Source organism: Psammomys obesus, unplaced genomic scaffold (assembly GCF_907164565.1).
Source record: "Psammomys obesus unplaced genomic scaffold, mPsaObe1.curated_primary_1811, whole genome shotgun sequence".
In the NCBI taxonomy this organism is placed as follows: Eukaryota; Metazoa; Chordata; class Mammalia; order Rodentia; family Muridae; genus Psammomys; species Psammomys obesus.
The window spans coordinates 5050011-5062362 of NW_026596039.1; the positions used below are offsets into that span (position 1 = coordinate 5050011).

Genomic DNA, 12352 nt, shown 5'->3' on the forward strand with positions numbered 1-12352 from the left:
AATAATAATAATAATAATAATAATAATAATAATAATAATAATAATAAAGCTTGGAAATCTTAATGAGTTTGGATTTCAGGTATTCTCATTCTACTCTCCCTACTGCCTGTCCATCTTTTGTCCTTTCTTCCTTCTTTCCTTCCTTCCTTTCTTCCTGTCTGTCTGTCTTTCTTCTTTTCCTAAAGTCAATTTCTCACCTTGTAACCCAGGGTGGCCTCCAATGTGCAATCCCCTATCTAAGCCTCCCTCCCTAGATGCTGTAATTACAAGCATGTATGCCATACCTGACCTTGAACTTAAGTTCTTCACTTTTAAGCCTTAAGACTTGAAACAAATGGTGCAATTAATCTGTAGGTCTTAAGTAGATTTGGAAAACAGAGAACAACAGTATCTAACTAACTTCAGGATGCTAAAGAATACCTGCCCACGTACTTGGCACAATGCCCTTTAGTGTGTAAAAATCTCACATCCCTGGTTAAAAACAAATCAGTTGTCATCATGACAGCATGAACCATAGAAATCTACATTTCTGGTTTGTCACATCAAAGCAAAAGTACTCAACTCTTTCTTAAATTTCAATGTACCAAAGCAAGCAAGCAATCAGAAGCCCATGCTTACTTCTGTTAACTATTACTTCCTTAACATCCTACCCAGATCCTGGCATCCTACACGAGAAAAATCACTTTCAAGGGGCAACTATGGCACTCACTGACACAGTCTGCCTGCAAACGCTGGGCAGAGCTTTCAATAATGCCGCTACCTGAGCAGAGCCTGTAGCTTTGGACAGCTGCTCCTGCAGCTGCGGGATGTGCTTCTTGGCCTCCTGGATTTCCTTGAGCAATCTTTGGGCAGGTGTCCGGCTGTAATCTTCCTGCAGTAACTGAAAGTTGTAACAATATCTTAGCGATTAATTACTTATGTCATGAAAATAGCAAAAATTCCCACTGCTAACACAAGAGCTGGTAGCACTGGTACGGTTCTCTTGACTGACTGTGGGCAACAGCAACTCTACGTGCACTCTCAGTTTTGCTGGCCTGCCAAGAGCCCAGGCTAACGCCATACCTGCAGCCGTTCCTGTTCTTTCTGTAACATTTTTCTCAGAATCTCTACTTTCTGGTTATGGACCACATTGTTTTCCTCCTAGAAACAGATGAGAACACAATACAGGGAAAATGAGGCTAAAACTGAGAGCCAAGAGAGACAGTATTCTGTGTTAGCTCCAACCCTCAGTGTCCTTTAGGATCTTATTACTCCTGGCAGTTACGAATGAAGATGGCTTATTCCATTATGAAAGTTACAGGAAGAGTTCTGCCTTTTCATTTTGCCTTTACTAAACTATGTTCAAGAGAACATTCAATGTGGGTATCAGCTGAAGAACTGCAATTACAGGAAGTATAAATCTGTTGTTTCTACTTTTTTCCAATGAGGCATTACTACCAGTCCCCCAGCTTGGTTCCAATATCTAGGCCAGCCTGCCCGAAATCTGGAACAACTCTCAACTCATCACTCTGATTTTACAACCCTGTAGTGTTTTATAGATTTCGAGTCTTCCTATAATCCTGTCACAATCATGCCCCTCTCCTGTTCACAACAGTGTTGAATGGATGCTTACTGCTTACTTGGTTACCTGTAAACATCCTCTGCAACTGAGAATACAAAGATGACCTCGTTCCCCTTAAGCCACCTTGCACCACAAACCTCCTTTACTGGAACTAGCTAAGCAAGTGTTGCTTTTTTAAAAACACTGGTACTTTCTTGGCTCATCAACCATGTTAACTGTCTTCACCCATCTGCTTTCCTCGCCACGGCCACCACTGTCACCCATTATAAAAGGCTAAACTCAAACACAACCGTCCTATATGAAGATCCTTTCCGTCACAACTGGATGTGGTTTTTCCTCCTTGAAAGCCTCCCACAACTTAGTGTTAGGTCTACATTCTGTCTCTTTATTGTGGTTGCTGAGTCTTAGCCTCAGTCAGTAAAGGTTTATTAAGCACCTCCAATAAGTTGTGCAACATTTCAGGCATTAGGAACACAAACAAAACAAACACACTCTTGCCTTCATGAGGCATACACTATGACTAATGACTCTGAGCATAGGCTAAAAAAATTATCATATTTTTGTGGGTAGTACATTGTTTTATACATGGCAGGTATCTAGTTCTTCAACTAAATCTTCCACAAACAAACAATCATTCCAAATAATTATGCAACTTCTACGTGAAGCAGGTGTATTTTAGAATCTTCAATGGAAGCTTATTAATCAGTTAACACACATAACTCTTAGTATAAAGCAAAGGCACCTCTATATAACTGAGCATCTGCTAAGAAAAGGTTTGGTCTTACCCCCATGAGCACAGGACTAGTGATTCTCTCCATATTCCCAGTTGCTCCAGGGGAATGAGGGGATGTCATAATGGGAGACATATGTCCAGTGACTGTTGGTTCTACTTCAGAATCAGCGAGTGGAATCTGGGGCGACCCAGGTGGGCGTCCCTGGACAGTGAGAGCTACATAGGAACCAGCTTGAGGTGGGGAGGTGGGAGAAAAAGAAAAGGAAACGTAACACCATTGAGAAACTTAAAAAACAAACAAACAACTTTTTCATTCTATTTTCTTTATCTGAGGTAGTGAGGCTGGAACCCTGGGAATGCATGTTAGTCAAGTGACTGACTAAATCTGAGCTAAATCTGCACCTTTGAAAAACACTTTTCTATCTTGAAACAATGTCACTAAGTTACCCAGGCTGACCCATTCCACAGAAAAGTAACCTTTGAACTTGGGATGCTCCTGCCTCAGCCTCCCAAGTGCTAGTATCACAACTGTGTACCACAATGCCCAGCAAATATAATTTGTAATAAGGCTTTCAGTCTTAATATTCTGAGAAAGTCATTTATTCCATTTCACTAGCCCATGTGCTTGCCTCACCCCAGCGCTTTCTAGTCTTCTTCAACTCATTCAAAGGAAACCAGAATTCAATCACTCTAATAATGTCTGGAGTAGACAGTAAAAAGTCAGCCACAAAACACCAGGATTACCTAAGCAATAAGGAGGCAATGAAAGAGCCAAGGTACAATTTTTGAAAGAGGTCATCATTAGAGTTGGAGGTGCAGTTAGGTTCATAGGGTGCTTGCCTAGTATGCACAATGCCTTGGATTTCGACTGTGGCACTGTGTAAACCAGATATGAGGTTTATGCTTATATCGGCACTATGGAGGTAAAGACAATAGTATCAGAATTTCAAGGACTGCCTTAGCTATATAATGGGTTCCAAGCCAGCTAGGGCTACATACAACTCTGTCCAAATCTTCCTCTAATCCCCATTCCCGGTAAAACACTTTAAAGCAACTCAGTCTACTAAGCTGGACATGGCAGCACACACATGTAACTCCATCACTCAAGAAGCCGAGACAGGAAATCTCAAACTCAATGCCAGTTTAGGCTATCCAGTATGTGCCAGGCAAGCATAAGCTACACAGTAGTGCCTAGTTCAATTAATTTATTCCAAAAAGTCTGTCTACTCAGTAAGAAAAACTAAGTGATTTTGTTTAGTCATTAATAACTCTCTTTTTTTTAGAGTGTACTTACTATGAAATGATTTGACACAATCACACATTCCTTTTCTGTTACATTCCATTTATTTTCAGCTTTCTCTTTGGACTTTTATATTTCTTTAAAAACATGACAACTACCTAACACTGAGCTAGGTCAAGACAAAGGAAACAGAAGTTCAGATGATGAGACTCTGTTATGTCTTTCTCTGCTTCTGCTGCAACAGTCATGCTATCATTCGTGCAAAGAATGAAGCCATTAGAAATAGACAATTTCTTCTGTAGAGTGGGTGGGCTAGAAAGTGACAACAAAGTTAAACTAGGGCTTCACGAGTATTAGGTGTGTAACTCAGACTTCACTGAATTCCAATATTCCAAATACCAGCCCATCACCCGACTTATAAGCAAAACTCACAAAAACCACTGTAAATACAGAGAAACTGAGGCCCTGCTGGTGTTGGCGCCTGGCCTGACCTGCCTTGCTGTCTAGAGAAGCACGACCCACTCCTGACCCTATGTTACAAGAGTACTGCTAGCTGCTAAATGGAAGCAGGTGAACGCAAGCCTGACGGCTGTAAATCCATAGCCCTGCACTTCTCCAAGAGATTTGCTTGAATTATACAACCATTTACTGTTCTGAGGTAAAATGACTGCATTACATCATTTCTAAAGTTCTTCTGAGGACACTGTATCTGATTTTCAACCTTGTTGCTGTCAGGTGACTCACGTATGGCTTTCAAATTTATGTCCTAAGGCAGGGAGTTAACAAAACATAATTACTTGTAAGTTTTTAACCTTAGATCTTCTAATGGGGGCTGGAGTGGAAAACACCAGTCAAGAGACTAAATCTAATTCACAGATCATTTTGCCAAATAAAGTTTTATTGGAACTTAGCCATACCCATTCATATACATATTGCCCATGCATGCCTTTATACTATTAATAACAAGCTCCAGTAGTAACTATGTAGTTCACAAAGCCTAAAATATCTGGTACTTGGCCAGTTACAGAAAAATGCTTGGCGACCCTTTGTTTTAAGGATTTGAGAAAACAATGTAATAAAGTAACATTCACCTACATCTGATTAGTTTCACCACCTCCAGATGATTTGAGTGAGTCACCAGAGTCCCATTCACCTGTAAGGGAAAAAAATGTGTATCACATGAAGCCAATTAAGACAACAGCTATATAGGGACTTCAGGGCTAATTATAATAAACATTTGGTCCAAAATTCATTTTTACCACTATTTGTTCAGCAACAAAAATGAGCGCAAACACAAACCAAAACCTTCATTTAAAGGTAGTATATGTAACCTGTGGCCGCCTGGCTATATGCATCCTAGAATACCCAGGAAGGCAAGCCCAATATATTTCTAAATGACTATGTCCTATTGCAATATAAAAGAGTTAAAGACCCATAATTTAAAGGAAGCGGCAATTTAATCAACACTGTAAATACAACGCATTCTTGAAAACATTTACAAATTCTTGACATTGGTGCTAGAGAAAGATGACTCAGAAATTAAGAAACTACATTGTTCTTCCAGAGGACCCAAGTTCAATTCCCAGCATCCACACAGTGGCTGTAACTCATCTGTAACTCCAGCTCCAGGAAATCCAATGCCCTCTTCTGATCTCCATGGGCATCAGGCACAAATGTGGTACATAGCGTACCGGGAGGCAAACACACACACACACACACACACACATTTTTTAAAAATAAGTTTAAAATAGCCAACAACAATTCTTCACAGATTTGTTGAACTACTCCAATTCAAAAAGATGTCCTTAGGGCTGGTGATGTGGCTCAGCTGGCTGAGTGTATGATAAACATGCATAGAGAGCTGAGTTCTGTTCCCAGCACTGCATAGACTGGGCACTGAGGGCAAATGGCTGGAATCTCAGCACAAGGGAGGCGAGGGCAGAGTGATCAACAGCAGAAGGCTACCCTAACCTATACAACAAGAAGCTATGAATAAGCAAACAAAAAAATCCCTGCTTTTAACTGCTAACGGTTAAAAGATTTTTCAAAACTAAATCAAAAAATTAAAAAATAGTGATTATGTAATAACACTCAATTTATTTTTAATTTTCCAAATATGATATATTTACAAAGAAAATAATTTTCAGACAAAATAAGGATAAAAAATGTTATCTAAGGTCTGCACTAAATAAAACAAATTAAGGTAAAAACATCAAGCATGAATTTAACATTATTTTACTTGTTTATCTCATGCAAGTCATACCAACTTAAAGCTGAAATGCATCAGTGTAGGCAGCTGTTGGGGATAGCTCAGTCCATTAAGTGCCTGCTGTGCCAATCACGCATGGGTACCTGAGTTTGGTCCTCAGAAACCCCCAATAACGCTAGGGACTGCAGGGCACTTATTGCTATAGTCCTATTGCTGGGGAAGCAGAGACAGGACGAACCCTGGACTTTGCTGGCTACCCAGGTCGGTCTAACAGGCAAGCAGACCAATGACAGACAGCCTGCACCAAAATCAAGCTAACAGCACTGAAGAAACAGCTCTGGAGAAACAGCACTGGAGTTGTCCTCTGGCCTCTACATACACATGTACATATGTGCACATGTACACACACGCACACGTAAAACATGCACACTACACACAAGGAAGAAGTACAACAGTATGTTCATAATGCCTCCCAGAGAAGCTGCTGCTCACCAAGACATTTAGTATCTGAGAGAATCCTTTAGCGTGCAAACATGGACACAGACACAGCTGCTCTTCTATCAGCTCTTAACATGGAAAGCTGTGAACCCAATTCATCCAGTCTTTTTAATTGCTGTTATTCTTTGAGACAGTCTCACTGTTCAGGTGGCCATGAACTCTCGATTCTCCTGCCTCATCCTGAGTGCTGGGATGAGTGTTAGTTACTGTGCCGCTTTAATCTACTCTTTCTCAAAGCCTTTTGCTTTACCCTCAGCTCATACACACCTAGTTTGTAGATGGTTTATGAATTTTCAGAGTCTTACAAATCTCATATGGCACACAGGTTATTTCCTTAGATAAATCCCTAAAAACAAACTGGCTGATCAAAGGCTATACACTTAAATCTTGTAATACATATTTATAAGTTTCTACCAAACAGATTTTACCAAATTGATGCTGAAAACCATGAAAAAGCCATTCTACTGTATCTATTTTATGCCATGTATGAATCATCAATCATTAAACTTCCTGATAATGAAATGTATTTTTCATATATCCTTTTAATTTCTACTTTATTGCTACCAATGACATTGGTCATAGTCTCATGAATAACTTAGTTATGTCAATTACTCTGAAGAATCTCCTGATAAAATTATTTGCTAATTTTTTCTATCAGAATTATTATTTTTCTTAATAATTTATTCATTTAATTTTTGTTATTTTTTAACACAAGGCCTGTAGTCCTAGAGCCTCCTATGTAAGCTCAGGCTAGCCTCAAATTTGTAGATGATCCTCCTGCCTGCCTTCCCAGTGTTAGATTACAGATGTGTCCCACAGAGCCAGTTTTGTTTGTTTGCTTGCTTTTGTTTCTTTGTAATTAAACAGTGCTCTTGGATTGGGGAGATACCACAATGGGTAAGAGTGCTTGCTGCCAAGTCTAGATCCTGTAAAAAGCCCGGTGTGTGTGTGGCTTCCCAGGAGTTCGATGAGAGACTCTTAGGGAATAAGGCAGGCACTGACAGAGGAGGCCTACATGTATATATCATATATACACACACAAGTGCTCTTTACAAGAAAGAGTATCATGTTCTTAACACTTTTAAATACTTTGAAGAAAGTTCTCTTGCCGGGCATAGTGACACACGCCTTTGAACCCACTGCTTGGGAGACAGAGACAGGCAGATTCTTTGAGTTAGAGGCCAGCCTGATCTACAAAGTGAGTCGAGGACAGCCAAGGCTATACAGAGAAACAAGACTACACAGAGAAACCCTGTCTCAAAAAAAAAAAAAAAGTACTTTTAGGTAATCAAATTACTCAACTGTTTTCAACAGACATTTCTGAGAAATCTATTCCTCTTCTAATGATCACAGTTCACAGGGCTTGGGCTGAGGATGTAAAGTTCAGCTGGAAAAGTGCTTGGCTTAAAGGCATGAAGCCCAGGACTTATTCCCCAGGACCATTCAAACTAAGAATGGTGATGAGCATCTGTAATCCCAATACTTAGTAGGCAGGGAAATCAGAACTTTCTGCCCAGCCTAGGATCCATGAAATCTGACCTCAAAATAAAGAATCCTCAAGGCATGTTTCTGGCAGAAGTCTGTGTTAGTCACATTCTTAAAACTAATTTATACCGTCTCTGCTTATATACTACACACTTTTTTCTTCACCTGTTCATCTTTTGCTTTTTTGCTTGTTCTTGTTTTCCTGGTGCTGGATATCAAACCCAGGGCCTGGCGTATGCTAGGAACTCTATACCAGCATCTTTGAAAAATTCATCTGCAACAATCATCAATTTGCAAGTAATAGCTCACCAATACAACCCTATCTGTATATTATGAGTATTTCTTGCTAACAGATTAATTTAGACAAAAATGAGTTTTAAAAACTGAGTACTTTCCTACAAGAACAAAGGTGACTCCATTTATACAGCCTTTTATCATACCTTTCAGTAAAGGGTAATGCTAACTTTAAAACAAATGAAGTAAGTTTGTATAAAAGGCAGAGATCTGGTTTTATAAAAATCTAGGTGGAAAGGGTATAATACAGGTGACATATGTTATACAATCCTATCATGACTTCCACAACAGACTTTGCTTTACCTTGATGATTCGATCACCTGTTTGTACTCCAGCCCGCATGGCTGCTCCATCTGTGTAAGAAATGAATTGTTTAACATGAGCTTCACTGATAAGTCTTTAAAGAGAAGTAATGTAACACAAGTTAAAAAATGGGCTGGACAGTATGGCAGACTTGGGTCCAAATCCTGCTTCTACCACCCATTATGTGTGAGTCAGACTGCTTTTATGATTTTTTTTAACTCGGATGCTCAATATTATCTATAAAGTGTTGTTTCCTTTAATATATACTATTATCTACCTGAAATTACAGCACCCAACACCAAAAGAATCCACTTAGCAAAATAGCCAAAAAAAAAAAAAAAAAAGATTGTCATTATTGTCATTTGGGACAAGCATCCATATCTCCTTAATCCACTCTATTAAAACATCACTTTATGCTACAAAGAAATCAAGTTGTAGAAATGTCTGTTAAGTGATGGCATGGAAAATACCAAGAAATTGTGTGATTTTGATAACTAAAGATGAACTGTTTTCTTTCTTTAAAAAAATACCACCTGAGGCAACTTAATTTTATAACCCCACAAACAAGCATAGCATAATAGTCCAGTCTGTATAATTCTATTCTGGGCAAGAGACATTATTTAAGCTTTGTTATGCTTACTCTGACTGCTTTCTATAGACAAAAGTGTTTTTTTTGTTCTTGAGATAGGGTCTTACTATGGATCCCCAGCTAGCCTGGAACTCACTATGTAAACAAGGCTCCACCTGCCTCTGAAAAGATTAAAGTCATTTACAACCACACCTGGCAACAAAACTATTTTCTAAAATGCCTTGCCTTCTTTGACAGATTGTACGAAGACTGGATTATCTCCACTGACTGTCAGCCCAAATCCATTGTCATCTTTCTGGATGATCACACAGCGTTGAACAAGACCTGCAGAACAACCACAGAGTAAAGGAAGGAGGAAAAAACAGAATGAAAGACAATGATTATGCATTAGTGGTGAACTGTTTTCTATCTGAATAAAGGTAACTCGTGAAGCCCCTACCCCGTAAAACAAGCATAAGAACATCACAAAGCACTATGGGTACCAGTGTCTCATGAGAGTAGACTATCACAAACAGCTCCAATAAACTGAAAGGATGGATTTTGAGAGATGAGACAATTAGGAGGAAAGCTAATTCTCAGCTATGCCATTAGTTTATAATATAAAATCCTGCCCCTTGGCTCTGTGCTTTAACTGGTACTTAACCTAAGAATGAAATATTATAGGTTCTTTGGTTAGGAACATCATATGGAAAACTCCAGGGGAATCTACTCTTAATATCAGAAATATGTTCTCAAGAAGGAAAAAAACTGTAGAAAGACAGGAGGTATGCACAGAATATCTGTAGCTGGTCTCCAAAAAGCTAAGAAAAGGGGGAGAATAAGGAGAAAAATTTCATTCAAGAAAAAGAGAAAAGTAGGAAAAGAAAGTTACATGTAAACTCAACCATTTCTCTCATCTCCACCACATACTTAGCTGATTCATTCTATCTAATAATAAATGGAAACTGTGACGGTGAGGTAAGGGAAAGGCCAACCCTGCAGCCCAGAGAAATGGCACTTGCTGCTCTTCCCAGCACTATTGTCAGGAGGCTCCCAAAGCCTTGCAGTCCAGCTCCAGTGGATCTAACACCCCTTCTAGCATCCATGGCATATCCACACAGATGAGACATACACTTATACAGACAAACACACACATATACAGAAGAAAAAATATTTTAAGATGAGAGAAAGAAGAACTCAGTCAAAGAAAGAGTAATGTCCCAAAGTGGAGCTCTCATTAGTTCTACTTTATTAAATATTACACCTCAAGACCCTAAACTCTGTGTTAGCCAGAGACTTAATGTACAGACAGAGCAGTTTATCAAAAGCCAAAGTATATGACATGTAAAAAACACAAAGATAATGATGGTTAGAAAATAAAAGCTTCTAATAAAGAGTTTATATAATAGATACAATCTTTTACTAAGTCTGGTGTATAAATATATGTGAAAGTTGCACATTAATGATGCATTCTTGTCATTTTATACTCTTTCTGATGACAGCGTGATCATGTAAGCACACTAATAGCAAAAAGTGGAGAAATCAAATCTCTACATATAAAGCATAATTCTGAGGATGTACCCTACACAAAATGAAATTTACAAAACAATGAGGACTGACAGTACAGTCCAATGGCACTGATTTGCCTGCATGCACAAATCCCTGGACTTCATCTCTAGCACGTGGGCAGGAAGCAGGAGGGGTTGGCACAAAAACAGGCCAAAGACCTAAACATAAAACCTAAAACTTTAGCATTAACCATGGTAGCACCCACCTTTAATCCAGTCTCTATCTGGAGACAGAAGCAGAAAAACCTAATGAGTTCAAGGCTAGCCTGGTCCACATAGAGAGTGCTAAGCCTTCTTAAACAAACAAACAAAGAACAGCAACAAAAAAAAAATTTTTTAAAAACTAAAAAAATATGATGGTAATAGCACACACCTTTAATCCTAGTAGTCAGGAGGCAAAGGCAGGAGGATCTCTGGAGTTTGAGGCCAGCCTGGTCTGTAGAGTTCCAGGACCACCAAGGTTGCACTGAGAAACTCTGTCTCAAGAAACAAAAAACAAAACAACACCTAAAATATTTAGAAGACATGGGAGAAAAATTTTAAGACCTTAGCACAATGGTTCTCACCCTTCCTGATGCTGTAACCCTTCATACAGTTCCTCATGCTGTGGTGACCCCCAACCATGACATTATTTTCATTACTATTTCACAACTGTAACTTTACTACTGTTATGAATCATAAAACATAGTGTAAATATCTGATCTGATATGCAACCCCTGTGTGGGCTGTGACCCACAGTTGTTTTAGGGGATAAACACATATTTTTGTAAGACACAAAATGCACTATCAGAGAAAAAACTTCTTGCAGAAGACCTAGGTTCAGTTTCCAAAACCCACATGGCAGCTCATAACCTCATGTAACCTCAGTTCCAGAAATCAGGCCTCCAAAGGCACCAGGAATGTATGTGGTGCACAAATATAAATGCAGACAAAACACTCATTCACATAATATAAAAATAAATTTTGAAAAAAAAAAAGGAAATTTCTTCTCTAAAAGTTTAATTCAATAATGAATGTCAGATTAAAAGGAAATATTTAAATGAACATAGGAAAGACACACCAATGGTTAAAAGGCACATGCAAAGGTACTTAACATCTGCAACATTCAGAAAAGTCTGAGTCCATACGAGAATGGATCTACTAATACACCAAGAAGAATGGCTAAAAATGAAAAGACTAAGCACACCAAGTGTTGGCAATGATACAGGGTGACTGGAATTCTCTTAACATAATTGGTGGGAGAGTATAAACTCTTGGTAAAACAATTTGTAAAATTCCTGTAACTGTATGAATACCCAGGGACCATGCATGGTTATAACCTAGAGCCCCTGCTCAGATGTAGCCCATGGCAGCTCAGTATCGATGTGGGTTCCCTAGTAAGGGGAACAGGGACTGTCTCTGGCATGAACTCTATGGCTAGCTCCTTGACCTCCCCAGTCCCCACCCACCCCGTGGGAGGAGCAGCCTAGCTAGGCCACAGAGGAGGGCATTGCAGCCAGTCCTGGTGAGACCTGATAAGCTAGGGTCAGTTAGAAGGGGAGGAGGTCCTCCCCTATAAGTGGACTTAGAGAGGGACAAGGAGGAGATGAGGGAGGAAGGGTGGGAGTGGGAGGGGGCTACAGCTGGGACACAAAGTAAATAACCTGTAATTAATATAAAAAAATAAAAAATATTTAAAAAGGTATGAATACATTTACATATAAAAACAACTCAAATTCCTATCAACAGTTAAAAGGAAAAATTGAAGTCATACAATGAAATGTTATCTTGGGAGAAAGAGAAGTTTTCAAAAAAGGAATGCTTTCACAAATACAGCAAACATGGATGGATAACAGAAATATCACACTAAACACAAAAGTCCACATGATACAATTCCAAGAAAGAGCAAGAGAA

At 39.1% G+C, this 12352-nt stretch overlaps 1 protein-coding gene across 4 annotated transcripts in view; it reads right to left on the bottom strand.

Moving 5' to 3' along the window:
• Arhgef12 (Rho guanine nucleotide exchange factor 12) overlaps positions 1–12352 on the bottom strand; it is a 131350-nt gene that overhangs the window by 58154 nt on the left and 60844 nt on the right. For 3 of the 4 annotated variants that reach the window (XM_055621723.1, XM_055621724.1, XM_055621722.1), the window contains 6 exons: positions 9138–9236; positions 8324–8373; positions 4630–4687; positions 2347–2525; positions 1063–1140; positions 761–880 (listed from right to left, as the gene is read on the bottom strand). In XM_055621723.1, coding sequence (XP_055477698.1) covers positions 761–880; positions 1063–1140; positions 2347–2525; positions 4630–4687; positions 8324–8373; positions 9138–9236 — 584 coding nt within the window. Of the gene's footprint in view, positions 1–760; positions 881–1062; positions 1141–2346; positions 2526–4629; positions 4688–8323; positions 8374–9137; positions 9237–10832; positions 10927–12352 lie in introns of those variants that run through there. The other variant, XM_055621725.1, reaches the window with a different exon arrangement.